We start from the raw sequence: 26588 nt of genomic DNA on the forward strand, positions 1-26588 counted from the left end.
ACAGTGCAACTTGTGGTTTTCTCGTCATTGATTGAAGTTAAGAGTCTCACAGCCTTTTCTGCCTGGGCTGGCTTTTAACCTCAACCCTCAGATCTTAGCTTCCTGAGTAGCTAGAATTACAGATGTGAGCTTTAGGTGGTTTTGTTGTTTTGTTGTGATGTACAGAGGGGTTACAGTTATGTAAGTCAGGTAATAAGTACATTTCTTTTTGAATAGTGTCACTTCTTCTCTCCATTTTCTCCCAGTTTTTCCCTCCCCACAAATTGTATAGTTCATTTTCAACATAGTGTCTAGTGAGTATCATTGCTGTATTTGTTTGATGACTTTGTTCCTATTAGTTAGTTCTGCATTCTGCAGCAAGATGAGCCTTAATCTATGGTTTTCAAGCCCCTCCCTATGCCATGTTTCTTCATTGTCTGTAGTTTGAATTTTCCCACAGCCACCATTATCCATTGAAAATGTCATTCATGACTTGCCTAGTTTGGTTTCCTTAGCCAAGAGCACCATTGTTCCTATGCTTGTACAAATCTTGAAAAGCCAACCTCATCTCTGCTAGTTCTTTAAACATCTCTTCCTACTCTTGCCAATTTTATACTTAATAGCATATATTAATATTCTACCCCCTAATTGTTTCCAGCTGTAATATGAGTCCTTCAGAGTGGGGACATAGCATGCCCTATCGCATAGTACATAAAATGATCTTTTTCCAAATATAGTAAGAGTGTTGTTATTTTGGCAAGATATACATATGACAAGATTATCCAGAAAAACTGTCCCTAATGGACAGTGTTTGATACTAACATTTTACCTATACTCCTTAAAAATTCATAATTTGACAAAATCTAAATGTTTTGCTATTTCAAACATATCGTCCCTATCAATTCTAGCCCTGAAATGTTTGTATTAGTTGTGTACCAAAACTGAAACCTATAAAATCGAGAGCAAATAGGGAAATATATATTAAACTGTTACAGCAGTGATTGATGATAACATATGGTAGAACAAAAGCAATTGTTTTATGTTCTACCTTCTGATGCATTTGACTAGTATTGCTTTTTCTCAAAGCCACTGTGCAAAAACATGAGATATCATTTTTTCCTTAGTTCAAAGCTATAAATTTATCCTTTGTGTTCTCTTCAAAACTATGAATCAGTGGTTTAGTGTCATTATAATGACTTGTCCACTAACATAAAGGATGTATTTCACCAAGACTTCTGTAATTAAAAAAGTAAGTATGGGTTTTAGCAATAGAAAATTTCCAAAAGATAAATTCTGTTGTAAAACAACAGAACACATCATTGGCAAGTGGTGCTTTTCAGAGAACAATTGATCAGACTCTCACTTCCAGAAATGCTCAAGAAGAGTTGGAGTCATTCATTGTATACCTCAGTGACACATTTCAGCAGCCACATCTGTTTCTTTGAATGTACCGTACAGTGAGTGAATATAAGGTAGTCTAGCATAATGTCTTTAATCAAGGAACAAGTGCCTAAATTCATTCATTCTACAGATATATTTTGGAGGCTGGCTAAGTTCCAGTCATGATAAACCCTGGGGATAAAAGTAACTCAAATCAAAGGTAGGTATATATCATGTGACTCCTACTAGAATAGAGGTTTCGATAGAGATTGGGAATTAGTGTTTTAAGATGGATTTCCCCTTGGCACTTTGGTTCTTAACCAACCCAGTTCAGCTTTCTGGGCATTCACTTATATGCAAACAGTTTTCCTGTAGACTGAAATAGCACTGCATTTGCGTAAATTGTGTCTTTGGGGAACTAGGAGCCTTAAAAAATACTTAACCCAGTAACTGGGTCAATACCAATATTACTTTGAATTTAGTATTCTCTTTATGTTCCATTTTTAAAACACTATCCTTGAAAGTTTAAATTGTAAGGACAATTTAGTTCTCTTGTTGGCAACTTTTGTGAGATGCTTGAGTTTTAGTCTCAGGTACATAATAAATGTTACTATATAGAATAAATACTGGGGCTTTTATTTGTGAAAGATAAGAGATTCCATTTAAGAAAGAACCCTCCCCTATGGGTCTGCAAGAGTACCCCTTGCACTCCCCCTCCCCATGTACCCGCTGTCTTACCTGCTGGGGGTGGGGGCTTCTCTGGAAAGTTCTTCCAGCATGGGGTTCTCTGTGTTGTGACTCCTTTCAAGTATTTCTTCATTCTGAAGTGGAAGAAATATTGGTAAGACTTGATATTTAAGGGGCTTCTTGTGCGTGTGTTGGTATGTGTGTGTATGTGCACGCGCTCACCTGTGTGTGTAGGGGTATATGAACACATGCCAATTTAAGGGCTTGAACTCAGAGTCTGGGTGCTGTCACTGAGCTATTTTGTTCCAGGCTGGCATTTTACCAGTAGAGCCACAGTTCCACTTTTGGCTTTTTGGTGATTAATTGGAGATAAGCATCTTACAGACTTTACTGCCAAAACTGACTCTGAAATTCAAAATTTGGTTCTCAGATCTCATCCTTCTAGGTAGATAGGATTACAGGTATGAGCCACCTGTGCCCAATTTAAGGGGCTTCTATTTTCCTTGTGTGTGTGTGTGTGTGTGTGTGTGTGTGTGTGTGTGTGTGTGTGTGCTCTTTTTTTGTTGACAGTATTGGGGCTTGAACTCAGGACCTAGGTGCTGTCCTTTAGCTTTTCCTCTCAAGGCTAGCATTCTACCTCTTGAGCCACAATTCCATTTCTAGCTTTTTGGAGGTTAACTGGAGATAATAATGCCATGAACTTTCCTATTTGAGCTCACTTTGACCTTCTTCAGCCTTCTCAGTAGCAAGGGTTTGTGAGCCACTGACACCTGACCTCTTTCTGGCAGCTGGGACTGTAGCTCAATGGTATAGACTTCTTACCTAACATGCATGATACCATAGGCTTTATTGCTAACAATACTTCCCCTACCCCAATCCCAAAAAAGACTTGTTAGCTGACGATAGTGATCATCAGTAATCCCAGAACTCAGGAGGCTGAAGCAGGATAAGAAATTGCAGGTGGGCTTTGCTTACATAGTGGACACTCTGTCTTAAACCTCTACTCCCTAAAAGAATTGACATAATTAATATAACATCGTATCTCTTTCTCTTTTCAGATACTCCAGTCTTACTCATTTTAGGATGTTTACCATGTGATACAGGATATTTACAAAAATCACCGCTGTTCTTGGGGCTGGGAAGATGGCTCAGTGGTAGAGCGCTTGCCTTGCATGCACGAGGCCCTGGGTTTGATTCCTCAGCACCACATAAGCAGAAAAAAAAGTCAGGAGTGGTGCTGTGGTTCAAGTGGTAGAGCGCTAGACTTGAGGTGAAGAGCTGAGGGAAAGTGCCCAGGCCCAGAGTTCAGGTCCCACAACCGACGAAAAAAAATCACCACTTTCCTTGACAAATCTTTCACTATAAAACTTACTCCTAATTATTTAATTGTGCTCCTTCCAACTGCATGACCTATTGTTTGTGAGGTGGACGACAGAGTCTCTTGTTTCAGGAAAACACAGAGGTGGAAAAATACAGTGATTCCTGGTGTATGGCTGGACTTTTATGCTGAGTAATAACACCTCTCTGATACCGTTTCTCTAAATTACAGGCTTTTCCCTGCATGATGTGGCTTCTTTCTTGCTTGTTGAAATGCCTAGCACAGACTTGGTTTCCAGTCTGCATTCTTGCTGCTGTGTGTCAGGCAAGGGGGTGGGGAGAGAAGAAGACTGCTCTCCACCAACCAAATTTAGCTGAAGTCAAAACCAACACACCATTTATAAGATCTGAAAACTGGTCAAAGGAGCCTACAGCAAGGAAGGCTGTCCTGGGTGCCAGTGTGCTTTTTGTTGTTGTTTTGTTCTGTTTTTATTAGGGTTTAGCTAGATGAGTTGTGTTCTAGTGTTGAAAGTCTGGCCATCACCTGCAGGAAGTCCAGCACATTCTCTCACACACCATCACACACGAAAACTCTTTTCAGTTATTATGTAACTGATGTGATACATTCTGGTATGATTGTGTGTGTGTGTGTGTGTGTGTGTGTGTGTATGTGTATACAAGGGCTTGAACTCAGAACCTGGACACCGTATCTTAGCCTTTTTTGCTCATGGTTGGCACTCTACCACTTGGCTCCAGTTCTCTTCCTAGCCTTTTGCTGGTTAAGTGGGGATAACAGTCTTCCAGAGTTTGCTGCCCATGCTAGCTACAAACTTTTGATCCTCAGATCTCAGCTTCCTGAGTAGCTAACAGGTGTGAACCACTGGCTATTTTTCTTTCCTTTGTGGAACTAGAGGTTGAATCCAGGCCCTAGCACACATCATATCACACTACTGAGCCATGCCTCTGGCTCCATATATTCTATTTTTAATTATGCTGTTGCTTTTCATAATGTCTATATATTTATTTTTTAATGCAATCAACTCCATCAAACAGAGCTAGATATCACCACTGAAACCTGTAATTCACTTTCTTCTTCTCCTCCTCCTCCTCCTCCTCCTCCTCTTCCTCCTCCTCCTCCTCCTTCTTCTTCTTCTTCTTCTTCTTCTCCTTCCTCTTCTTCCTCTTCTTCTCCTTCCTCTTCTTCCTCCTCCTCCTCCTCCTCCTCCTCCTCCTCCTCCTCCTCCTCTTCTTCTTCTCTTCTTCTTCTTCTTCTTCTTCTTCCTCCTCTTCTTCTTCTTCCTCTTCTTCCTCCTCCTCCTCCTCCTCTTCTTCCTCCTCCTCCTCCTCTTCTTCTTCTCTTCTTCTTCCTCTTCCTCTTCTTCTTCCTCTTCTTCCTCTTCTTCTTCCTCCTCTTCCTCCTCCTCCTCCTCCTCCTCCTCCTCCTCCTCCTCCTCCTCCTCCTCCTCCTCCTCCTCCTCCTCCTCCTCCTCCTCCTCCTCCTCCTCCTCCTCCTCCTCCTCCTCCTCCTCCTCCTTCTCCTTCTTCTTTGTGGGTCCTGGTGCTTGAACTCAGGGGCTGGGCATCATCACTGAGCTTTTCGGTTCTACCATATGAACTACAACTCCATTTCTAGCTTTTTGGTAACTTATTGGAGATAAGAGTCTCACTGACTTTCCTGCCTTGGCTGACTTTGAACCGTGATAATCAGATCTCAGCTTTCTTAATAGCTAGGATACAAGTGTGAGTCACTAGTGCCCAGCTTGTTCATTATTATTTACTTACTTATTTTTGATGTCAGTCCTGGGACTTGAACTCAGGGCCTGGGTGCTGTCCCTGAGCTTTTTTGCTCAAGGCCAGAATTCTACTCCTTGAACCACAGCTCCACTTCTGGCTTTTTTGGTCATTAAATGGTGATAAAAGTCTCAAATACTGCTTTCCAGTATGGAGATTCCTCCAAAGACTCAACATAGAGCTCCCCTATGATCCAGACATCCCACTCCTGGGCATTTACCAAATGATCACAAACAAATCCACACTAAAGCTACAGCACAACTATGTTCATTGCAGCATTATTCACCATAGCTAAGATATGGAACCAACTCAGATGCCTCTCAGAATGGATCATGGGTCAAGAAAATATGGTATATATACACAATGTAATTCTATGCTTCCATCAGAAAGAATGACATCACCCCATTTGTAAGGAAATGGAAATATTTGGAAAAAATCATATTAAGTGTATACCTTACCCAAAGAAATATAGGCTCATGGTTTCCCTCATTTGTAATGATTAGTATATGTCTAGAGTAGTCCTAGTAGAGGATCACAATAGTTCAATAGCTAAGTACATGTGATCATATAAAATGATGCTAATAGAAATGAACTCCAAGATATGGGAACAAGAAATTTTGTTTTGTTTTTAATATACTGTGTGAAGTTATTTCTTTTTTCTTTCACTCCCCACCCCCTGCCCTTTGGTTTATCCCTTGTTGTCACTGTTTTTTATTTTGGTACCCTGTGTCTTGTATATATGTTGATCTGATTTGGGGAAGGAAAGGAGAATAACAAAATGGTGAGACAAAGAACAAACAAAAGGGTGAACCAATACAACAGTGATACCCATAAGACACTTCACTGGAAATGGACTTTACAACTTGGGGGAAGGGGGGAGGGTAAAGTAGGAGAAAATGAAGGAGGAGGTAACCATGTTCAGCAAGAAATGTATGAATTACCTTACTTATGTAACTGTAACCACTTTGTGCATCACCTTTACAATAAAATTAAATTAAAAAAAAAGACTCTCACAGACTTTCCTGCGTGGGCTAGCTTCTGACTGCAATCCTCAAATCTCAGCATTCTTAAAGTGTCTTTGTATCTTAAAATGACACAAAAATGAACAAGAGGTAGAGCTCTCCCCAAGAATTCTTTATTTACTCTTTATAAAGTATGGCCTTGGGCTGGCACTAGTGACTCATCTCTGTAATCTGAGCAACTCAGGAGGCTGCGATATGAGGGTCGCAATTCAAAGTCAGCCTGGGCAGTGTTGTCCATAAGACTCAAGCTCAGAGACAACACCCTGAGTTCAAGCCCCAGCACACAAACACACAAAGATGTGTGGCCTTGGACAAGACTTGTGCTGTTAGTGCTCTCTTGGTAAAGCAAGGATAATTACATCTACATCAGAAGGTTGGAACCGTGAAGAGAGATATTGTATTTAAATATTTAAATGTTTACAACAAAGAAAGGCCCCATATATCACACTTTTATGTTTGACTGGTAAAGGATTCATTGAAGTATTGTTGAATCCTCAGTAAGCACTGGCCAGTAACACATCAGTGAATCCAAGCACTGGCCAATAGCTACCTGCCTATGTGTCACGTGACACTTATTTCCCACTCACTATGAGGTAATTAGCTAAGCCACTCAGGCTCTTTGTCTATATAAAATAGAGATGTATGATGAAACATCCTTTAGCTTATAGCATAAAATACCAAGATACCTCTGTTGCTTCTAATTTTGAGATGAAAGTTGGATGGCAGCTGAAGTACTTTGGGGCAAAATTTAAACCGTGCTTCCATAAAGTTCTAGAAAGAAGAGAGCCTATTCAGGTAAAAGCTTACATATCAAAGGAAAACCAAGAAAACTGACCACAGATCAAACCACCCATGGCAGCTTTATTGCTTTATTAGGCTCATTGATTTTTAAAATGATACTCATTTAAAGCAACAGTAATTTGTCATGATATCATATCCTGTCTCCCTTAAGTCAACTTGACTTATAATTGCCTTCAGGGTACTCTGAAGTAGGGTAGGGTTCTCAGACAAATGGGTGCTACAAGAGGGATCCAACTCATAAACTATCTCATCCAGAGGCCAAGCAGGGGGATAGCCTCCCATCTTTATGACCAGGAAAAGGATGGCAATGAAGACAAGCAGGCTGGCAACTGCTGGGTTCAATGACAACCCCTTAACCCCAACAGTACCACAGCCTCTCTCCAGTTTCAAGTGGACACTTAGCAACATGCAAGGTCTACAGCAACACCCTAAATGTTGATTTTATGTTTTCTCAACAAATTTATATGATCTAAATTATTCTGTGTCTCCTAAATGTTGAAGAAATACATGTTTTCAACAGTGAAAAATAAGCCAATTCCTAACCTGAAAGAATTTTAATTTAAAGAATAAATAAATCATTTGACTAATGTGTATTTTGAAAAGCATTAATAACTAAGTTTCAATTGATTGTTAAAATTGTTTTTCTTCTCTGAAAGAGTAGCCTTGGAATAAAATAACATTAATTTTTGCCCTGATGTTAAGTGATTTTACTTTAGAAATATGTGGATGGGGCTGGGAAGGTGGCCCAGTGGTAGAGCGCTTGCCTTGCATGCATGAGGCCCTGGGTTCGATTCCTCAGCACCACATAAAAAGAAAAAAGCCGGAAGTGACACTGTGGCTCAAGTGGTAGAGCGCTAGCCTTGAGCTGAAGAGCTGAAGGACAGCGCCCAGGTCCAGAGTTCAGGCCCCACGACCGGACCCCCCCCCAAAAAAAAATAGAAATATGTGGGGAACAATTCCAGATCCAACTCAATGGTATCGGCTAATTTAAGGTGGAAGTATTACTAAGTACTCCACTTCTTCGAAAGAGAAATAATTAGAACTGGTCTGTGGAAAGAGAGCTAAGGCAGAGGCAGTGGGACCTGCCACCCTCTTGACTGAAAGCATACTAATAATGAGGTATTAAAGACTTAGCATTGTAAATAAAATAATTAATTATGTAAATGTGTTATGAAAATGAGGAATAATATGAAGAAGTAAGCTAAGTAAGAATCATTGAGTAGTTATCACAATTTTCTCTCCAAGTAGGCTTCAGGGGAGAATAACAGGAAAGAAAAGGAAGAGAAGCCTCTGTTTAGTCAGCTTTCCATTGCTGTCACATAACACTGAGACAATCAGTTTATAGAAGGAAGAAAGGGAGCTACATGCCTGTGATCCAAGCAATTGTCAGGCTAAGGCAGAAAGATTGCAGATTCAAAGCTAGTCTCATTATATAGTGAGACAGAAAGGAAAGCAAGCAAGAAAGAAAAGAAAGAGCAAGGGAGGGAGGGAGGGAAGGAGAGAAGGAAGGAAGGAGGAAAGGAAGGAAGGAAGTTCTTTCGAAAGAAGGAAGGAAGGAAGGGAGGGAAAGAAGGGAAGGAAGGGAAGGAAGGGAAGGAGGGATGGAAGGTTGTTTTAGCTCAGTTTTCTGAGGTTTTAGACCAGAGTCATGTGGCCCCAATGGCTTTGGGTGATGCCAAGGCAGCATGTTGTACTTCAAGTTGGGGAGCACACAATGGATAAAGCTGCTCTGGTCATAGCAGCTAGGAAACAAAGAAAGAAAGAAAGGAGGAAGAAATCCTATAGTCCCCTTCAAGGGCATGCCCTAATAATCTGACTTCCTCTGAAGCCCCTCTTCCTGAAGGGTCTACCACCTCCCAGTATGCCACAGGCTGGTAGCCAAACCTTTAGGAGGAGGGCTTTGGGGAGATATTTAAGATCCAAACCCTAACACTCCACAGACAATGTCACGTGCAGCTCCAGTCCAGGATGGTCTATGAGATGCAGAAAACTCAGCCTCAGTAATGTCCAGTTCTGGGGAAGGAGGGATCTGTCTCTGTCTATCTCTGTCCCTCTCTCTGTCTCTCTGTTTCTCTCTCCCTCTCCTTCCCTCTCTCTCTTGCTTTCTCGTTCTCTCTTTCTCCTCTCCTCACTGAATGAGTTGTACAACTGTGATATGAAGAACAGGAAGAAATCTGGAAAGGCAGGAACCACTTCAAGAACCTAGCCCTGTCCTGGTAACTGATTCCTGGTTGGTGCTCCCTATTGGCTTCATCTTGCTGGCCCTTTCTAGCCTTTCTTTCCTGCTTTAAATTTCCATTGCCTGGAAATGCCACTATTCAAAGATTGCTTGGATAACTGGGAAGTCCACCCCTGATTTATGGGAGAAGTGAGGGGCTACTGGCTGCACTGCTGTGAACTTGCTCATCCAGAATCCGCCTCCCTCAACCTCTAGTCTCCATCAGCTGCAGTGGGAGAGTCTTCCAGGGACAGGTATGGGAAGGGAGTCTTCAGGGCATTTTATAACATGAAGCCCATGGAGGGGAGGGCAGGCTTGAGGAACCGCCCTCAATGATCCTGAGGTTTTGTGAAAATGGAAAGTGACCAGAGAAAGATAAAGGAATGAGTTTTAAATACAAATGTTGCCCATTTTTTATATTTTTCCACAGTTTTTTTAATATCTAAAATCTTAAATTTCCCAACTAAAATTGCGCATAATTAGCTGAGCTTTCTTTCTGGTTTAATTGATTTCTTATAGATTGAGCTAACACTCAATGCTATTTATAATATTTTATGCAGCAAATACCTTCTTTAAACAACTGATGATTGCCAGGCATTAGGGCTCATACCTGTTCTCCTAGTTACATGGGAGGCAGAGAATGGGAGGATCGTGATCTGAGGCCAACCTGGGCAGAAAACTTCATGAGACACTTTCTTTACCCATAGCTGGGTACAGTGATATGAATCCATTTTCCTAAATTATGTGAGAGGTTGAATAGGCCAACCTGGGCAGAAAAGCCCATGAGACTCCATATCAACAGACAGAAGCTGGACACAGTGGTGTACTTCCTCCCAGCAATGATGAGCAGCCTAAGATAGGAAAACCTCGGTTACAGAATGTGATATTCCTATCGCAAGCAATCTAGTTACCAAGCATGCAAGTGACCAATCTAGACTTCTTAATCAGAATCTGTGGTGGAGCCTGGGGATTGCCTCTCAAGAATCTTCCTTCAGGGAACTTTTCTTCAGGCTTGGTTGGGAGCTGGCTGAAAATTGGATGGAGTCACTGACACTCTTGTTAGATCTGAGACCAACTGGACTTCAGATATCATAGGAGTGGTGCCCTGAGTTCGTTGACAGTTCAGTGTTCTCTTGTTGAGAAAGGAAATATTTAATACAAACCTTAGAGACTCAAGGCATTGAGAAGAAAAGGAACTATAGGTGACGTTTAATCCATTATTTGTCAAAAAGTATATATATATATGTATATATTTTTATATATAATTTCATTTAAGTCGCAGATCTGACTTTACTTCAGTTTCTTGTTATCTTTTACCAGAACTTTACATCTGCAGACACAGGATTAAATGAGGAACTAAAATTCACTAACAACCTGACATGTGTCTGGCATGGTGCTAGGTACTTTACACGTGTCTCTCATTTAACTATCCTCAAAGAAAATGATTAGCATCTGTTATTTATCCCCATTTAATAGAAGAGGAAACTTGGGGTTTGAGAGATCAAACTAACTGCTGGTCCGGCAGATTACATGAAAAATTAAGTTAAGAAGATTTTTTAAAAAAACTAAGTTTCAAACCCCAGGTCTACCAATGACTAGATGTATAGCCCTTGGGGAAACTTCTCAGAGTCTCTTCAGCACTGCAGCTCATAGGTACTGAAGACTGGACAGGAAATCAGAACCACCTGGAACCCAGAGAAACATCTGGCACTTGCTAGATGCTAGCAACAATCCTTCACCAAATCTATACATATAGATAATATATACCATAATAGGTAATATATGCTATATAACATATAATATATAATTAGACAATACAACACAGCAATATAATGCATATTTTGTATAATATATGCTATATAATATAATGCATGATACACACTAATAATACATATACATGGTATATATGACATGTACATTATATTAGATACAATTAATATATACAATTATTATATAAGTCATATTATATATAATATATAGCATAGTGTATATTATATATGATATAACATTTCCCCTGAAATTAGAAAACCTATTTGCTTGGAAGCCTACAAAGGCTTCTGCTACTTTAAACCATTAAATGGGTTCCCAGGTACACTGTCCTGTGGGTCCTTCTGGCTTCTGAAGAGGACAGGACAGCTGCTCTGTGAGTCAGGCTTCCAGCTTCCAGTGTGACGTGAAGATTAGGAAACAGACACATCACTGTTGCCAACAACCACAGAGTGTCTCTCCACGCCCAGGGTTTCCCCAGTGAGTGGAGCACATGACAACACAGCTGCCAAATGGCTAAAGGACAGTGTTAGCTGATCTGTCTGCTTTGGCTTAGCAAGTCCCTGAGAAGGAAGGGTCAGCCCCGCACTGGAGAGGCTGTGTCACCCCAACAGTTAGGTTACAGGCAGTAACTCCAAGCAAGCAGGGGTGGTTTGATCCATAGCTCTTTTATCTCTGAGTAGGTACTCTTCAGAGAATCAGGGAGCACTTATCACCATGTTATGACTCAATGTTATACTGGCTATGAATCCATTTCATCTTTTAATTCCAGGCTTAAGTCTAAAATGGAGTCAGAATCATTACCTACAGTCAAAAGCGTGCTCTGTCTATCTTGGTCATTTGTCCTGAACTAGGCAGCAAAGATGGTTCTTGATGTCAGTTAACTGTCTTGTTACCCCCTCCCCATTCTTCTTTTTGGGGGTCCGGTCATGGGGCTTGAACTCTGGGCCTGGGCGCTGTCCCTCAGCTCTTCAGCTCAAGGCTAGCGCTCTACCACTTGAGCCACAGCACCACGTCCGGCTTTTTTTTCTTTTTGCTTATGTGGTGCTGAGGAATCAAACCCAGGGCCTCATGCATGCAAGGCAAGTGCTCTACCACTGAGCCACCTTCCCCCCATTCTTCTTTTTGTAACTAGACCCGCACAGATATTTTGCCCTAACCACCTCTCTTTCTTTCCTTACTGGTTTTCTCACTTTTGTTACTTGTGGATATGTGGATATGTACTTGTGCACCTGTGTGCCAGCACCAGAGCTTGAACTTAGAGCCTAAGTGCTGTGTCTTAGCTTTTCACTCAAGGCTAACACTTCACTTGAGCCAGAGCCCTGCTTCTGACTTTTTAGTGGTTAATTGGAGATAAGAGTCTCATGGACTTTCTTGCCTGGGCTAGCTTTGAACCATTATCTTCAAATTGCAGTCTCCTGAGTATCTAGGATTACAGGTATGATTATATATACCACCCAGCTTATAAAACATTGGGCTGTATCCATTGACTTCTGGGGATATTTGTACATAATCAACCCTCTCTCTTTTCATGTTGCTCATAGCTTTCTAGATTCTGCTCACATTTCTTCTCCTAGCCATGATCTATACAAGCAGAAGTCTAACTAGCTGTTCCCACCCTTCTCCCTCCATCATCCTGGTTTCTAACATACATAAGTCAAGAGTAAGAAAAAAAAGATACACAAGTTAACAGTAAGAAAAAAAACAACACAGAATACAAAAGTCCACAGGGTGTTGATGATCTGCCTGTCCACCAAGGCCCTCCTTCCTTAGCAGCATAGGCTGAGATCAGAGGGAAATAGCAGCAGAGCAGGAGAAGGAAAATCCAAAAGCTCATTGTTCAGAGCTTCTTGCACTCTACCCAGTGCTTTCTAAGCCTACGGGCTTTGATTTGATCCTCACCTCTGCTTCTGTATTGTCCATTTTTTTCTCTTAAAACCAATACAATAGTAGACTTTATATCTGTAATTATTCAGATATTTTGTTTGAATTCGATCCTTTTACAGAGAACCTCCATGTACTTACAAGTCCCACGACATCCAGAGTGCAGATGGTAAGTGTGAAGATAAATAAGTAAAATCAGTCACAGAACAAGTGAGCTTGACTCATACCATGAGTCAAGAGCAATATGAATTTGGGGGCCAAATCTGGGAAGATGACCACAATCAAATCATTTTAATGCTGCTTAATGATTCCATGGACTTCGTGGGTATCACCATGTATACTTTCATTATGTTTATCCATTAAAAAAACTTTATATTAATTTTTTAAATGGCTGGCCAATAGTAAGAAGGCTGGGCATGGTGGCATACACCAGTAATATCAGCACTAGAGATCATGGCACAGGACAATCAGGAGTTCAAGGCCAGCTTGGGCTACATAGTGAGAGCCTGTCTCAAACACACACACACACACACACACACACACACACACACACACACACACACACACACACACACACACACACACAGAGTCATAAAACACCAATTGTTTCTTTATAAGATGCTTGATGTTGCATGATATAGTTCCTCCGACCACATGGGATTTGGAGACAGCAAAGGCAACTTCCTCCTAATTTGTCAAAAATTCAGAAGGATGACCCAGAAATTGGCAAAAGAATGTAACTTTCTCTCTCTAAGAAGTCTTTTAGGAACTTTAGTTCCCAAACTGTGCCTCTATGAAGAAAAGCCTAAGACTTGCTATGTGCCTGCCTTCTATTATCAGTGGCGTTCCCACAGGGAAGAGGTTTGGTGAAGTATCCAAATCGTTGCTGGAATTCTTCTGAGACATTGCCCTAGTGACATCCGACCACTCAGCCAGGTTTTTTGTTTAATTTTCAGCGAAGTAGGGGAAAGGAAACACTTCTGGGGTTTTGTGGTTCAGCAACATTTATTTACAATTCATTTTATTTGTGTTTCAAAATACAATGTGTCTGTACAATTGTGCAGTCCTCAAGAAGTAACTGAGGTCTAAGCTGAGCCAGGTGGATCACACCTGTGATCCTAGCTACTCAGGAGGTTGAGATCAGAGAATAAAGGTTCAGACCTAGTATGAAAGTCTGTGAGGGCTGGGAAGGTGGCTCAGTGGTAGAGCGCTTGCCTTGCATGCCTGAGGCCCTGGGTTCAATTCCTCAGCACCACATAAGCAAAAAGAAAAAAAGCCGGAAGTGGCGCTGTGGCTCAAGTGGTAGAGCGCTAGCCTTGAGCTGAAGAGCTGAGGGACAGCGCCCAGGCCCAGAGTTCAGGCCCCATGACCGGACCCAAAAAAAGAAAGTCTGTGAGACTCTTGGCTCTAATTAAGTACCCAAAAGTCTGAAGAGGAGGTGTGGCTCTACATCTGGCTGACTGCAAAGCTGATTTTATTTATTAAGTCATTATAGAGAGTCACATGAGGTTGCAACGAAACATATGAGGAAGTCTCAGGCCTCCTCCCCCTGCCCCCCCCCACACCTGTTACTCTCACACAACTTTGGTACAATGTCAAAACCAAGAAATTGACATTGGCACAATCCATAGGATCTCTCAGAGTTCACTGGTTATTCAAGCATATATGCGTACGTGCATATGTGCACATGTGTGTTTAGCATTACTCATCTTTCATGCTCTTTTTCTACACAAACCACATTCTTCTAACCATTTGAAATCTGAACTTAGTGTAAAAGAATGAATAAGATCACTGTTCCCTCGATAAAAGAGTATCTACCAATAATTATACATCAGATCAAGCAGTATTCATTTCTAGTCTCAATTAAGAAATACCAGGAAGAAAAGAAAACAACCCTATAAACCTCAACTCTGGGAGCACTAGTTTATGCCCTGTGCCTTCTGGCCACATCTTCTGGAGGTAATGAGAGGCATAACAGGGGACACGATTGTGGATCTATTAATATTCATAACAGCAATCTTCTCTCCTGAGAGTAACTGCTTGCTATCAGTAAAAGAAAAGTGATTTTTACCTTGCCTTCAAATTTAGTCTCATTCTCTTCCTTTTCCAGGGAATTCAAATCTGTCTCCACTCGAGGCTCCTCTGTTGTTCTCTGCAGAGGAGCTTGAGAGAAGAGAAAAACATGACATTAATTTGGTTGTTGAGCTTCTAAATTATAATGCTGAGCACTTTGCTGACTTGAGTGAGTAGCTTGATCACAATGATGCAGCTGCCTAACAAAATGTCACTGAGCTGCTCTTCAATAACTTGCAATTGCTGAATGTGATTGGAGGTGAGGAAGAGGTATGGAAAAGGAAGGCAGTACTAAACCCCAGGGATTAGACATGTGAGCCACATGTCACATCAACCCACATCCAAGTTAGGAAACAATAAAAAAGATAGTACTTCTATCATTCACATGTTTAAGGGCCAGCTAAAAAGTTACTTGCTTTATGAAGTGTACTCTGATTAGCACAAGCCTCATGGATTTTTCTGCACCACAGAGTTACCATGTATAGTATGTCTTATGGAATTTGATGTTCTCTGATTAGAAGATCAGATTAAATTCTAAGAACCTCATTTTATTGAATATATTTTTCCATATTAAAGGAAACGAATTTGTGCTTATTATAGAAGAATTGAATAATACTAAAACCTTACCCTTTAATTATAATCACTGATATGTTTCTTATAGTTGTGTGTGTGTGTGTGTGTGTGTGTGTGTGTGTGTGTGTGTGTGTGTGTGTGTGTGTGTGTGTGTGTATGGGAGTTCTGGTTCTGGAACTCAGGGCCTAGGTGCTGTCCCTTAGCTTTTTAGCTCAGGGCTGGCACTCTACTACTTGAGCCACAGCTCCACTTCAGACTTTTTGGTGGTTAATCAGAGATAAGAATTTCACAAACTTTCCCACCCAGGCTAGCTTTGAATGGCGATCCTCAGATCTCAGCCTCCTGAGCTAGGATCACAGGCAAGAACCACTGGAGCCTAGCTCACACAGAGTCTTCTCTGGGGTAGGCTTGATGAAGTTAGCCATTGACCTCTGGAGGACCCACCTAACTCAGATTCTGTGAACCAGCTGGAAGTGGCTTGTGCTTTCATGGAGTTCTCACAAGTGTTATATTGAAATCTGTAAAGAGTATAGTGTGCTCTATTCCAAGTTACAGGATGACTGAGGTCAGCCTTTTGGGCTCTTCACTCTCAGGATGTCCTCTGGAAAATGAGTGATTATAGGCATAACTAAACACTGCACATGACAGGGAAGTACTTGCTCTTGACCTTCTAAGCAAGAGTGAAGAAGAGGCAAGACCTCGCAAGCCAGTCTGTCAGCATTCATCCTGCTCATCAATGTAAAGACACTCACAGTCAGTGTGGCCTCTGCACCTTAGCTCCTTCAGGTATAAAGTAGAGAATCATGAGTGAGCATCTGTATACAGTAGTTAGGAGGCTTTAGTGTGTTAATATGCATAAAGTATGTAGGTATGTGTATAGTAAGAACTCCATACATTTTAGCTATTATTTTAGCTATTATTATAGTCAAATAGTATTAAAAAGTTTCTTGCCAGGAGTCAGTGGCTCATGCCTATAATCCTAGCTACTCAAGAGGATGAGATCTGAGGATTGAGGATTGACGCCAGCCAAGGCAAAAAAGTCTCCTTGAGACCCTTGTCTCCAATTAACCACTAGAAAACAGGAAGTGGAGCTGTGACTCAAAGTGGTAGAGCACTAATCTTGAGCAAAAAGAGCTCAAGAACAGTGCCTACGACCTGAGTTCAAGCCACACAACCAACAGCAACCACCACAATAAGTTTCTTATCAGTTGTCAGTATAATTTGTGGAGGGGAAGGGGAAAAACAAATCATTTAAATAGGAATACAGGTGGACCCATTGCAACAATGAGACATACAAGTTGTTATGTCGAAAATGAACTTTACAACTTTGGTGTGGGGGGAGGAGGGTTGGGTGAGGGGTGGGGGGAGGATGGGATGGGAAGGGGAAACAAAGGAGGAGGCTACAATGCTTGATAAGAAATGTACTCATTATCTTGCCCATGTAATTGTAACCCCACTGTACAGTATTTTCACAATAAAAAAAAAAAAGAAAAGTTTCTTATCAGTCACCAGTGGTAGCTCAGGCCAGTAATCCTAGCTACTTGGGAATCTGAGATCTGAGGATTATGGCTCAAAACCAGCCTCAGGCAAGAAAGTCTGTAAGACTCTTATCTCCAATTAACCACCAAAAAGCAGGAAGTGGAATTGTGGCTCAAGTGGCAGAACATCAGTCTTAAATGAAAAAGCTAATGCCCAGAGGCTAGTCTTGAGTTCTAACCCTAGTACCAGCAAAAAAAAAGATGGTCTGAGATGTTAAATATTGTACCAAAGGCCCAAAAGGCACCCAGCTGACAGAAGGTAGAGCAGGGATTTCAACTCTCATCTAGGCTCCTTTGACTGCTTTCTTTGCACTATCGAATACCATGATATATCTTGGCATGCATTCTGTTACTAAGGAATAAGACAAATGTGTTTGAAAATCCTGTTAGTGATTTGCATGAGTGCATACTTAGTGGTTACTTGCCATAAACAAAAGTGTAGGATTGTTTGACAAAGTGAGCTAGTTGCCTATCCAAAATCAATGACAGCTTGTTCAGACAATAATAAAGACTTGTTGAAGCTGGAAAGGAGCTTTATCTATTATGAATCTTGTATTTGCAGAGCCTATAAAAGCAACCTATCCTTTTATTTGCTTGTAACAAACATATGTGCCTTGAACAATGAAAGAGGCCAACTGATAGGAGTGAATAGAGTTTATCTTGAGGAGAGGTGGACAGTCAGGACAACCAAGTTCTTTTTCCAACCATCCAAGAAGGGAGTTCCTGTACATGTGCATGCATGCCTGTGATATGCATTTGGAGATGTATCTGTGTGTATGTGTGTTTCCACAGAAAATTTCAGAAGAAGAAATAAACTAAACACTCACCAGGGCTTCTTTTAAAAAGTCAATGTATATACAAGAGGGGAAGGGAAATAACAAAACGCTGAAATAAGGATACAGGTTGACCCATTGTAACAATGAGATGTACAAGAAACTAGGTTGAAAATGAATTTTATAACTTGTGGTAGGGGGAGGGAGGAGTTGGGAAGGTGGGGAAGGAAGGGATAATAGGGGAAAAACAAAGGAGGAGGTAACAATGCTCATAGGAAATGTACTCATTACCTTACTCGTAACTGTAACCCTTCTGTACAGTATTTTTACAATAAAAATATTAAAAAGTCAATGTATGCTGGAAGATAGAACCATACATTATGCTGAACGGTCTTCAAAAGACCTCATAATTTGCAGATAAAAACTAAGGAATGTTTTACCAACAAGAGTGCCAACAGAAGTTCCTTATCCTGAATAAAAATATTAAAGATGGTAATTCAGATCTACAACAACAAAGAAGAGGAATACTGGAAACAGTGAATAAGAGAGCAAATATAAATGACAAAAGACATAGACACATATACATGTGCATAATTATGCTTTTTCATCCCTTCGCTTACTTGAAAGATACATGATTATCTAAAAATTATAATACCATGACTGGGCATAGTATGACTGTGGTAGTATGTTTGCCTAGCATTGAAAAAGGCTCTAGATTCTATCATCAGCACTGACTCACTCAATCATAGCAGGCTTTTTGTCTGTTTGTTTGTTTGGTTTTTTTTTTTTTTGTCGGTTCTGGGGCCTGAACTCTGGACTTTGGATCTGTCCCTCAGCTCTTCAGCTGAAGGCTAGCACTCTACCACTTGAGCTTCAGCCCCACTTCCAGCTTTTTCAGCTTATGTGGTGAGGAATCGAACCCAGGGCCTCACTCATGCAAGGCAAACGCTCTACCACTGCGCCACCTTCCCAGCCCCCACAGCAGGTATTTTTTTTTAACATATATAGATATAATATTTATGATTGCAAGGAAACGCCCACCTCGCAGACCTAATCTCTGCCCTCAATGGCAGAGCCTGCGCAGTAGGTGAGGCACCTCCCACTTCCGTCCCCCGACCATATAAAAGGGGCCTCCAAGGAGGCAGACTGCACCATTTTCTCCGTTTCCTCATGAGAACTTGGCCTTGTCAGCTCTGCTGGCAATAAATCTTTTCTTCTACTTGATTTCTGTCCTGGTGGTCTTTGGGTTACTTTCTTTGGTGTTAATTTCTGCCTAGTTACATTTTTTCCTTCAATGATAAGACTGGCCCAGAGGATGGGGAGGGAAGCTTAAGAAACTATGCTGTTGGCCAGGCGCTGGTGGCTCAGGCCTGTAATCCTAGCTACTCAGGAGGCTGAGATCTGAGGATCATGGTTTGAAGCCAGCCCAGGCAGAAAAGTCTGTGAGACTCTTATCTCTAATAAACTACTTAGAAAAAGCCAAAAGTGGCACTGTGGCTCAAGTGGTAGAGTGTTATCATTGAGAACAAATAGGCTCAGGGAGAGCACCCAGGCCTTGAGTTCAAGCTCCAGGACCGGCAAAAGAAAAATAAAAAGATAAATTAAAGATATTAAGACAATTTCTATAGGAACATTTGTGGGAAAAACAATATAAAGAACTATGCCAATAGGCCATTAAGTCAAGTAAAACTGAATTCTCAAAAACATTTGCTATGCTACTTGCCAGTGTCAGGAAGCTGACATGTGGATTACAGTTTGAAACCAGCCCAGGCAGGAAAATCTCTAAGACTCTTATCTCCAATTAACCACCCAAAAAATACAGAAGTGGAGCTGTGGGTCAAGAGGTAGAGCATTGAGCAAAAAAAAAAAGCACCCAGGCAGAGTTCAAGCTATAGGACCAGCACTATATATATTGAAATCCAGTAATTTATAAATAAGTGTACTAAACACTGTAATTAATATCAGCTGGGCGATGGTGGCTTACACCTGTAATTCTAGTTACTCAGGAGACTGAAATCTGAGGATTATGGTTCAAAGCTAGCCAAGGCAGGAAAGTCCCTGAGAAAGAAAACTGGAAGTGGCACTGTGGCTCAAAATAGTAGAGTGCTAGCCTTGAGCAAAAGAGCTGAGGAATAGTGCTAGGCCCTGAGGTCAAGCCCCATGATTGACAAAAATAAAAAAAGATGCATTAAGAGGTCATTCATGATATGCTCTTCTCAGAAATAAGTAGATAGAAGAACTGCATGCAAATATTAAGCTTAAGAAAGACAAATGACTGTTATATTTGTATTAGACAAAACATCAAAGAATATAGGAACGAATAAAAGACATTTCATAATATAAAAATTAGCATAATTTATGGTCCTCTCAATAATAGAGTCCAATTTTTAGAAGAAAGCTTTGATATTTAGTATATAGTATATGTAGGAGACATAAAATTATGAACATGTGTGTGTGCTTAGAAACAGAACTTTATAATATATGATGTGAAAAATGGCATGTGCATCATGCCAAGAGCAGATTATGCAAAGAATGTATAGTTGCCTTAATATTTGAAAATTAACCATTATAATCCATCATATTAATAGTGAATAATATGGCAAACACCCATGTGATGATTTTGGTATATGAATCAAAAAAGAGCATCTAAAACTTCAGTAATCAAAGGGCTGGGTAGGATTCGGGATGAAAGGGGTGATAATCATCAAGATGGGTTGTACCCATAAACTGATATGTTGACTTGTAACCCCTTTGTACAACTATTTAAAAATAATAAGAAGAAGATAATTAGATGTATAGTTAATGAATAAAAAATCAATGATCATGACAAAAAGTAAAAGGGCTCCAGTGACTCAGACCTGCAACTCAGGAGGCTGAGGTCAGAGAATCATGGTTCAAAATCAGCCTAGCAGAAAATTTCATGAGGCTCTTATCTCCAATTAAACAGCATAAAAAGTGGAAACAGAAGTGTGTCTCAATCCTTATATATCACCCTGCACCAGAATCAACTCCAAATGGATCAAAGACCTTGAACTCAAAGCAGACACTCTGAAAACATTACAGGATGGAATAGGAGAAACCCTAGGTCTCCTTGGCTCAGGCCGAAATTTTTTGAATAGAGACCCAGAAACACAACAAATCAAAGAAAGGTTGGACAAATGGGATTGCATAAAGATGCAGAGCTTCTGCAGGGCAAATGACATAGCTAGCAAGATCAATAGAAAGCCCACGGATTGGGAGAAGATCTTTACTAGCCATACAACGGACAAGGGTCTCATGCCTAAAATATACTTGGAACTCAAAAAATTAAACCCCCCAACAACAAATCCTCAAAGAAACAACTGCCCAATAAATAAATGGGCGAAAGACTTAAAGAGAAACTTCTCTGAAGAAGAAAGAAGAATGGCCAATAGACACATGAAGAAATGTTCAACATCCCTAGCCATAAAAGAAATGCAAATCAAAACAACATTGAGATATCACCTCACCCCAGTTAGAACGGCAAAAATCAAGAACTCTAACAACAACAGATGCTGGAGGGGATGTGGACAGAAAGGAACCTTACTTCATTGTTGGTGGGAATGTAAACTTGTTCAACCACTTTGGAAAGCAGTATGGAGGTTCCTCAAAAGACTTCACATAGAACTCCCCTATGACCCAGCAATCCCACTTTTGGGCATTTACCCAAATGTTTACAAACAAGACCACACTAAAGCTACCAGCACAACTATGTTTATTGCAGCATTATTTACCATAGCTAAGATATGGAACCAACCCAGATGCCCCTCAGTAGATGAATGGATCAAGAAAATGTGGTATATATACACAATGGAATTCTATGCCTCCATCAGAAAGAATGACATTGCCCCATTTGTTAGGAAATGGAAAAACTTGGAAAAAATTATATTAAGTGAAGTAAGCCAGGCCCAAAGAAACATAGGTCCCATGGTTTCCCTTATTTGCAATATCTAGTATATGTATGAGTCAAGCGGAAAAGGTCAGATAATGTGATATCAGGAAAATGAACCCTTAGATATGTATTTTAATGTTTTTATCTTTCATGCATGTGTTTCTAACGCATTTATAAGATTATCTCTTTGTTGCTTTGTATGTCCCTCCCCCACAGTATAACCCCTGCTTTCACTATATTTGATGTCAGTATAACTTGTGGAGGAGATGGGGAAAAACCAGTTGTTTAAGGATACAGGTGGACCTGTTGCAACAATGAGAAGTACAAGTTGTCATGTCCTAAACGAGCTTTACAACGTCGGTGCGGGGGGGGGGGGGGGAGGGGGAAGGGGGGAAGGAGAAGGATTGGGATTGGGGGGGAGGGGGGAGGCTGGGAAGGGATGTGAAGGGTAAACCAAAGGAGGAGGCTGCAATGCTTGGTTAGAAATGTATGCATTATCCTGCCCATGTAATTGTAACCCCTCTGTACAGTATGTTCACAAATAAAATAAAATTAAATTAAAAAAAAAAAAAGAAGTGTGGCTCAAGTAGTAGAGTCTCACCTTGAGTGAAAAAAACCACATGAGAGCCTCTCAAAACACTAGGAATTGAAGGGAAATCCTCAAGCTGATGAAAGTCATCGAACTTAGAGGTACCTTTGTGGTTAAAGGCGAAACATTAACTCTTTCATCTAACATTGAGGAAAGACAAGCATGTGTGCTTGTATCACTTTTATTCAACCTTGCACATTAGAATGGCCTTGGCCTTAAAAGTAAGACAGGGGAAAAGTAAGGATTGAAACAAAAGTTATGAACTTACCTCCATTCTCAGATGCATGATTGTACTTCTATTCATGAATATATTATCAGTTATATAGAATAAATTATAATTAATTATATGCAGTAAATTCCACTGACTATAGGGTTTAAAAATCATGAAATGCCCAATACCAACTATGTTGTTGTTAGGAAAAATTAAAGACGACTCAAATAAATGTAAAATTCTAGCATATTCCTAAGTTGAAATACTCAATAGTGGTAAAATAACAGTTGTCTCCAAATTGATCCACATATTCAATTCAGTAACAATCACAATTCCTGTGGAAATTAAAACATGATTCTAAATTTTACATAGAAATGAACGTGACTTACAGTAGTCTTGAAGAATAAAGTTAGAATACTTACATTACCTGACTTAAGGCTTTCTAATCAACTGAAATAGTAAAGATTAACTGGAATGTACGTTACAACTTATTTACTTTTTGTAAAATTTATTATTCCCCTTCCAGATGATGATTGAGAAGCTAATTAAGTAGTACCAGGTACCACAACAGTAACAGAACTTTGCATTTTTCTAGGATTTTGATTTTTATCTTTTTTTCTTTTTATTAATAGAGTGTGCTAGATGTCTAATTTTGCTCAGATGACTGCAGAACCTGGAAAAGCTGTTGCTGCTATTGACATATAACATACTGCTATTTTCAAATCTTTTTATATAAATATAAATGTAAATATATATTATTTGATTTTTGGAAACTTTAGTTGTGCTGTCAATTTTGGAAATCATATCCCAGTTTACCATGTTGAATTGGCATTGTACAGAAATTAATAGCCATATTGGTCTAGAAACATTAAACTTATAATTTTTTTCCATTTATATGGGGGTAAATGCACTGTATTAAATATGTAAGGTCTTATTTACATGGGTTTGAACACAGAAACTAACAAGGTATTTCTTTTTCTTTTTTTTTTTTTTTTTTGGTCCGGTCATGAGGCCTGAACTCTGGGCCTGGGTGCTGTCCCTCAGCTCTTCAGCTCAAGGCTAGCGCTCTACCACTTGAGCCACAGCACCACTTCCGGCTTTTTTCTTTTTGCTTATGTGGTGCTGAGGAATCGAACCTAGGGTCTCAGGCATGCAAGGCAAGCGCTCTACCACTGAGTCCCTAACTAGGTATTTTCTAAATAATGACAAAACTTACCATGATGATCATGATCATGATTATATTGTGTTTGTCAGTACTAGGGATTGCATTCAATGTCTTACTCTTGTACAGCTTTTTTTGCTCAAGGCTGGCAGTCCACTTCTGGGTTTTGTTAGTAATTGATTGGAGATGTGAGTCTTGGGGACTTTCCTGTCCTGGCTGGCTTTAATCCAGAATGCTCAGATCTTAGCCTGATGAGTAGCTAAGGATTATAAGTGTGGGCCACTAATGTCCTGCTAACTATCTTTATCTTTTTGAAAAACCAACTATCCCACTCTATTGCTAGTGGAGCCTTTAAAAGTCCTTGATGCTAATGTTATTTGTGCATTTGCGTTATTCTTTTACTAGATTTCAAGTTTCTCTTTCCATCTAGGAAAGCTTTGAATGTCTGCACAAAGCCATATCTATAGTTTCTTTTAAATCATAACACTCAAAACAACTATTATTTACCTTCGACAATCACAATCTCAACCCTCAGAGTTGAGGAGAAAACACATGAGCCACACAGCTTCCTTCTCCCAAATAACCTACCCAGGATAGAGGGCATGTTGCTTTTTGGTGACACCCATTTTGGGGAAGAATCCGGATGGGGGGCCACAGGCTGTACTGGACGGGTCTGTTTGGCTGCCAGTTTCATCAGACTCACTTGCCTCTTATGAAATATTTCCTGCACATCACTCAGCTTCTGCAGGACTTTCTGGGCTTTAGCCTGAGGAAACAAAAGCAAATCTTGATGAACAGGTCTGTATACGATGCCTGAGCACATAATCATTCATTCTTTCCTTCCTTTCCTCTTCCCTCCAGTCCCTGCCTCCTCCGGGCATCTTTCTGCAAGTCACTACAAGTGTTGCTAGGCTCCAAAGTTGTGCTTCTCAGAGTCTGTGCCTCCCACTTGAGACCTTTGGGGGCCATGACCATGGCTTTTCACTACTGTATTTTTTAATGTGGGGAACACTTCCTGGCATGAGGTCGTGCTTGGTAAATATTTGTTGGCTGGATAAATGTTCAAAAACTATATCCATTAATAGGAGCAAAGGATGCCACAGGCCACAGATAAAGGGCACTAGGGCAATGAACAAACCAGGAACATTTTAGATTCAGAAAGTGTCCCTGAATAAAGATCCTAGTGGAAGAAAGAGTTGTATGGGCTCTTAGGAGAAAGAGGCTCTAAATTCTGAAGTTGGATCAAGGGTACCACAAAGCGTCTGTAATAAAAAGGATTCACATTTAAGTGTTATGTGTGATCTCTGCTCATTATGGAAGTTGTGAAGAACTGCCAGAGGCAAGGAAGGGAGCTCCTGACAAAGGAGCTCAAGAAAGAGCTCTACAAAGGCTTAGGGAAACAAAGAAGTCCTGGAAGTCTGTGAGTTATCCCAAGGCCTGCATTCAGGAGAATGGGGTTTTTCCCAGCCTTATTTCTACAAGGACATCTCCTAACACTGGTGCATCTGGAGAAGTGGGAAGCCTTTTCTTTGAAACACTAACTCAAATGTCAAATTCTCCTTTTCCTCTTCCTCTTTCTCCTCTTGTTTCTTTTTCTCTTCCTCCCTTTTCTCCTCTTTCTTCTCAGAGCTTCACATTTTCACTTGGCTTTCTCACTCATGGGTAGCACTCTACCACTTGAGCCATACCTCACTCTGGCTTTTTTTTGTTGATTAATTGGAGATGAAAGTCTCACAGACTTTCCTGCCTAGGCGGGCTTCAGATATCAGCTTCCTGAATAGCTAGGGTATATTACAAGTGTGGGCCACCAGTGCCTGGCTTCTGACATCCATCTTCTGGATGGTTTGAACAATCAAAGGAGAGACTCAGAATAAAAGAGCTAGATTTCTATAAGCCACTTGGGGTGCTGAAGATGATTAATTCTCACAGTTCAGGTTCAATAGACACTCTGAGATTGATGTAGTATGTAAATGGAAAAGGAATTTTCCTTTGTACACTTGTCACTCTATAAGAACATTTCAGAGCCCTGAGAGGACACAGGAGTTTCAGCTATAAAGAACATCTGTAGTGGGAGATTCTGTCAGTATTGATCTGGGTTTATTCTGGTTAGCCTCTAAACAAAGGAGGCAACTTGGGGGTGAACTCCTGTGTTCACACACCTTCAGGTTGTCCTTTCTTTTTGTTTCACTTAAGACTCTTTGGAGAACCTTCTGAGAATCAGCCAGGGTCACTGAATAACTCTGACTCATTCTTTTTGGTGATTTAGAGTAAACTTGGCTTATTATAAAATTAAGTGAGCATGCTCAGAAGCTTGCATGGCTGCCACCTTTCCTTTTGAAACATGTGCTCCATGACCCTGGACTGGGCAGGCATGTCCAGATGCAGTCATCTGCTTCTTTCATTTTGGGGGGAACAGGTATCATTTTGTGACCCAAGCTGGCCTCAAAGTCATGATCCATGTACTTCAGCTTTCTGAGTTCTGGGATTATAGGTGCACACCACTACACACAGTTGTCAACTTTTCTTTTCAAATGTGTGCTCTATGACATTGAGCTGAGAACACCCAGAAATAAATATAAAATACAAATCACATTTTGAAGACTCAGAATGAAAAAAAAAACAATATAGGGTATGGCTTTGGGTGTATGTCAGTGGTCAAGTTCTTGCCTAGCATGATGAAGACCTGTGTTCCATCCTCAGTATAGCACTAATTTAGAGAAAAGGAGAGTGTGCATGATTCACTAGAGATGCTTATAAGTATTAGAAGGAAAATGAATAGCTGATGGTGATATTGAGTTGCCTGTGAAGGTCAGTTTTCCAAGACACTTAAGCTGGGAGACCACCCAAGGGCTTGGGATCTGTAGCCTGCTTAGTACTTCCTGCTCCTGATATCCAGCAGGTACTATTTAGGCA

The 26588-nt window shown here is 40.5% G+C and overlaps 1 protein-coding gene across 1 annotated transcript in view; it reads right to left on the bottom strand.

Annotated features, from left to right (window-relative positions):
- Nucleotides 1–26588, bottom strand: part of Mcf2l2 (MCF.2 cell line derived transforming sequence-like 2) — a 214640-nt gene that overhangs the window by 90581 nt on the left and 97471 nt on the right. Inside the window, exons 13-15 of the mRNA XM_070029674.1 lie at nt 24264–24441; nt 14918–15009; nt 2098–2180 (exon numbers count right to left, since the gene is read on the bottom strand). Coding sequence (XP_069885775.1) covers nt 2098–2180; nt 14918–15009; nt 24264–24441 — 353 coding nt within the window. The remainder of the gene's footprint in view (nt 1–2097; nt 2181–14917; nt 15010–24263; nt 24442–26588) is intronic.

This window comes from Dipodomys merriami, unplaced genomic scaffold, assembly GCF_024711535.1.
Source record: "Dipodomys merriami isolate MVZ:Mamm:240054 unplaced genomic scaffold, mDipMer1.0.p SCAF_2, whole genome shotgun sequence".
Taxonomy (NCBI): Eukaryota; Metazoa; Chordata; class Mammalia; order Rodentia; family Heteromyidae; genus Dipodomys; species Dipodomys merriami.